The sequence below is a fragment of the Acanthaster planci genome, linkage group LG08 (genome assembly GCF_054643075.1).
Source record: "Acanthaster planci isolate LZ-2023a linkage group LG08, COTS_SCS, whole genome shotgun sequence".
Lineage (NCBI taxonomy): Eukaryota > Metazoa > Echinodermata > Asteroidea > Valvatida > Acanthasteridae > Acanthaster > Acanthaster planci.
Window position 1 is genome coordinate 21,948,306 of NC_141784.1, and position 5,145 is coordinate 21,953,450.

The 5,145-nt window shown below is 39.4% G+C and overlaps 1 protein-coding gene across 1 annotated transcript; it reads left to right on the plus strand.

Annotated features, from left to right (window-relative positions):
- Positions 1-583: 583 nt before the first annotated feature.
- Positions 584-3,775, plus strand: LOC110975045 (peptidase inhibitor R3HDML-like). Its single transcript, XM_022227143.2, has 5 exons — positions 584-997; positions 1,781-2,029; positions 2,130-2,224; positions 2,790-2,881; positions 3,158-3,775. Exons 1-5 carry the CDS (start codon positions 776-778, stop codon positions 3,166-3,168), a joined length of 669 nt encoding a protein of 222 aa, XP_022082835.2. The 5' UTR covers positions 584-775; the 3' UTR covers positions 3,169-3,775.
- Positions 3,776-5,145: the final 1,370 nt, after the last annotated feature.

Here is a 5,145-nt window from a genome sequence, read left to right on the forward strand (position 1 = left end):
GAGGGATGCAGTCCAGTCTGTGATTCAAGCTAGTTTTTGTAAATGTATACTGCATGGAATCAGAGCATCTGAGAGACATGTGTCACTTATGCGGACAGCTTGGAGCTTTTCAGAAAAGCCGCAATCCACATGAGAAAGAGAAATATGGATCAATGTTTTCCTTCCTCCATGGCCCAAAGCTCATGCAGCTCTTGAAAGAAACGCAGAACAGGTGTTGCACATTGTGATGGCAGCTATAATAAACTCGACTCATCTTTCATTATCACGCACGGGTAAAAATTGAAGCTCCAAACCTCTGTTTACCAACACTTAGCAATTACCATAGGGTGACGAAATCTTCCTGATACATTACAAACCTCTTGTCAGTATTTGTTTACGATTATATTTAGTGATGATGATGATATTCAGAAGGGACGTAATATGAGAAATACCCCTGGGTCAGTGACGTGAGGAGATTGAACGTGCTCAATTTGTCCAATCCACAGTCGTTTTCTCGTCATTACATGCATGTACTTGCAGATTGTTACGTATACAGGCCTATGAATTCGTCACATGAAAAGCTTCTGCTGCAAGATAAGCAAATGAGTTGTTACTTGCGGTATAAACCGTGACAAATTCTCTTGTTGTTTTGGATCTTTATAAACATTTGTCACAATGAAATGAGAGATTGGCACCGAAGTCTTGACAAGTACGAGACTGTGACATATATGTCAGCACCAATATTTTTCTTGTGGGTGGACTAGTTTTCGGCTCCTTATAAATTCCGCTGTAAGAAATGCTGTTGCACGTATTACAGCTTCGAGTGGAGGTATCTTTAGCTGGGTTGGAAGACTGTTCACTCCCCGCCATGTACTCGCGTGTTGCTCTGGTATTTGCTCTTCTCATTCTTGGACATACTGATGCTCGTTTGACAGCAAAGCAAAAACAAGACATTCTGCGATGGCACAATGACTTCCGTAACAATGTGACTCCAAAGGCTGCCAACATGGTGAAGCTGGTAAGCTTAACTCTTTTATTGTTTTTCTATCCTGGGCAACAGTATTCCTTCCTTGGGCATTGTAAGATAATGCATTTCTGTACAATGGTATCCAGGTTTGCTTGTCCACTGGCCATTCACCTAGTTTGCATTACTGACATCACCATGATCAACTATTGCGAACTTGCCTACAATAACCAGTGTTTCGTCAAGTATTTCCTTCAAAGCTGCACTTTCCGTACTTTTTCAAAGTATTGAATTTCGTTTTCGTGAATAATTATTAATGTATATGATGTCCTTTAAATCTTGTTCATGACTGCAGGTCTTTATGCATTAAAAAAAGTGCCCTTTAGTATTGTGCTGAAGATCTGAACAGCTGAAAAAGTTCTGAACGAAATAGCTGTATTCACATCGAGTGACGTGGCAGCGTTCATTGCGCGACACGCGCTTTTCGATGCGATGCGATTGATCTTCATTTTAATGCTCTTAAATTTAGTATTGAAAATAACTGTTTGACTACTTATTGTGGTCCATTATTGCGAGCGATGATTATTGGAAAAGCTCATTAACCGTGAGAAGCCATCCTAGAAAATTGGCAGTTCTTCATTCTTCGAGGTGCTGTAGTACATCTATATGATTGATTTTTCCCCGACGTTTGTCAACAAAAGTTCGACACTTCCCTGTTAAGAACAAGTCTAAGGTACACAACCAGAGCAATGAATATGTAACATAGGCCTATTTGAAGGACTGGAAATTCATCCCAGGAAATTTTCAGTACAAACCCTACCAACTTTGTTTTGTAAGGCATGGGGTGACGATCTGGCTCGTAAAGCTCAGGACTGGGCTGACACCTGCATTGACGGGCACAACAGTGTCAAGTCCAACCGTCGTTGGCAGTGGATTGGAGAGAATATGGCTTTCAGCTCGGACACTGACCTGCGAGAGATGGTTAAGGGCTGGGAGGGAGAAAGGAAAGTTTATGACTACTGGAGTAACACTTGCCGACCAGCACCTGGAGATCCAATGTTGTCGTCATGTGGCCATTATACACAGGTTGGTAAAAACTTGGGTTGTGTCAGAGTGAATAGGCCATTATATCCTTGATATCTACAGCTTTTTAAACTACATTTTAAAAACTATTTTGTCTTTTTAGATGGTTTGGGCCAACACCAAGTTCATCGGATGTGGGTTCAAGAAAGGGTGCCCAGGAAGATTTCCTAATCGCCTAGTGTGCAACTATGGAGAGGGGTAAAGGAATATTCGAATTCACGTACTGCAGAGATTAAAGCTGTGTCTCATATTAACCCTGCACATGACTCTGTCATACCAAATTGAAAAAAGAAGACAATTTACACTAAAAAGTTATTTGCAGCTGATCTCTTGCCAATAACCAAACTAAGAAAGACCTGCAACATAAGACTTCCCTGCCACGAAACAGATTACTTGACAAATCATTTTAAACTTACCGACAGAGCTATGCGACAGAAGAGTGGGAACAATTCGTGTGAGTTTCATATTTCTGGTACATAAATTTAAATCGTCAAAATACAAAGTTTCAACATTGCCGTATTGCATACATGTATAAGACGACCTTCAGTGCTACGTTTACTACAGCGAAGGATGAGTCAAAGTTCACTAGTATTAGGAGCCTGGAACCCTCTCCCCATACCCCATCCCATATTTCGGGGTATTATGAATAATTTTAATATGTATACATTGTGGCAATTTAGCCTTTGGGCTACAAAACAGTGTTTTTAATAAACCATAATAATAATAATATGAAAGCGCCACTTCCGATCGTTTTTTACTTCAGAGGCAATTGGATTGGCGAGAAGCCGTACGAGAGCGGTAGTAAATGCAGCCAGTGTCCCCCTGGATATGGCCGTTGTAACAGGAAATTATGTCGTAAGTACTAGATTGTCCTCCATGGAAATGTAAGGGAGACGCAAAGTGCCATGGGCTAGTCAAATGCGCTATGACATGTAGATGCACATCTGTTTTTTATCTGCTGCATCACATTATAGATCTTTATCCCTGGCGTAGTTATGAAATCAGCAGTGAAATGATTCGTTGGAGAGAATGATTTTACAACAGTCAAATGAGAACTTACTTCATGAGCCTTTCTTTTACAAGTTTTACACTCGCAATTTTCATTGTCTCTTCCTTTTTTCCTACCTACAGTTCGTGGATAAGTAAGTGGACTCTTCTCCAGCAAGGGGGCATTGTGGGAGAATGATCCAAAAGCGGCACCAGGATTCAAAACTATCGTTTCCTTGGCTTACAATAAACACCCATGTTGATCTGTATTAAGAATCTACACCCATTTTATTTTCCCAGGCCTCGAACACTGGAGATTGCAGATACATGAACGATACTATCTTGTTGAAGAATCCATAGTTGCTATCTGCAGATGTTATCAATTAAGACTGACTTTTGAATTCGTTGACTTTTAGACAAAATCGCTTAAAAATTATAAATATTTCCTCCAAGACTTTCTAAAGACAATTTAGAACAGACCTCCGCCATGTAGATTAACTCTCTATTTATATTGATTGTTTACGCAATGAACAATAATCATACCTGTCTAAACAGGATAGGATATTTCAGAAAAAATCTCTCAGAGAATAATTTATAAATAGTTGGACATTTGAAATAAATAGCTAAAACTATTCAGGCCAAATATGATATAAAGGTTCCTTTATTTCATTTAGAGTAAACTCAGTGTAGGCAAGGCCTAGAAGTTATTTTTTAAAGTCAAATGATCTTGTGGACATAAATTCTCAGTTGATTCTAAAAGTATCCTGCCACTGATTTCGTGTTCGTTCATTTTGTACTTTGGAGTCTCGTCTTCCTTGTTATTTCTTTGTAATATTAGGCATGTTTTCCGGACCATCACTCCAACTCTGCAGAAAAACACTGAACTCGAAAAAGAAAAATCAAAAAACAACGAAAAAAACCCAACAAAGTCCCCCCAAACCCACCCAAACTAAATGCGTATCGTGTAGCCTACTAAACAGAAATATCAAACAAGACATTTTTGAAATCCAGTCAAACTATGCAAAATCTTCCTGCACAGTTGACTTTTTCAGATCGTTATTGATATATAGTTATATAAATGTCATGGGTACCTTGTCTATCTCTGCTGTAAAAAACATTGAAAAGACAATGAAAATATTTGATCTGATGTTGGTCCTCTGAGACCATGATTACATTAGAAATAAGGCTCTAATTGGAATGTTTTGTAAGGGTGAGTTTTGTCCAAGAATCACAATGAAGAGTGCTTTTGTTCTTGACGTGGTCAGAATGGAGACTCGCACATCTGAAAATCTTTGAGAAGTCTACGTCGTAAAATACCGTTTGTAACAGCAGTATAGTGTAGGGGGTGTCAGATGCCTCAGTCTGAGAGGTAAGCGGTAGGCCTGGTCTTGCTGAATAAAATTGAAAAAGGAGTCGTGTGTAGGGCCCTATATTCATATTTCAGGGTGCTTCGATGCGTATTATTGTACTGGCTCTAGTCGGTGCAATTAATACTCGCACCACGGTAGGCTGTTGATATTTGTATGATGATTCTGTGGCCTGCTCACTGTTTTATCATCGTACGTACACCATTTACACATAAAGCTACATCGTGGGTGTGTTGCCCTGCCTCCCTACAATGAGGCTTTCAAGTCTCATGGACCTGAAGTGATGAAAGTCATAATTCTAGGGGTACTGTTGGAAAGAGTTCCGTATCTGGCCGTCAACTATCTTCCTTAACAACCGCTGCAACATTCACAGTCAAAAATTCCTTCCACTTGATTTGCCACAATACACACACACATAGGGGTCATTTGACTAACTGTGGCTGATAGGCCTATGTCAACTTTGTCAAGGATGCATCTTTGCATCACTGTTGTAAAAGCATGGCAGTCTGCATCTAAAAGTTTTAAGAATGGAGAGATGGAAAATAAACCTCTTAACAAGATGTCTCACATCAAATAGTTTACATAATCCCGCAGAATCAAAACCTGACTCATGTCCTAATACTTGTCTCCGCAATAAATAGGCTGCCAACTAGTGTATATTATTGCCTACTTTTTCTACAGTGCCATTCTTTTCAGTCTAACAGGGCTATCCACATTCTACACTTTTTCTATATTTATTGTACATAACACAACGTAAACGGAAAA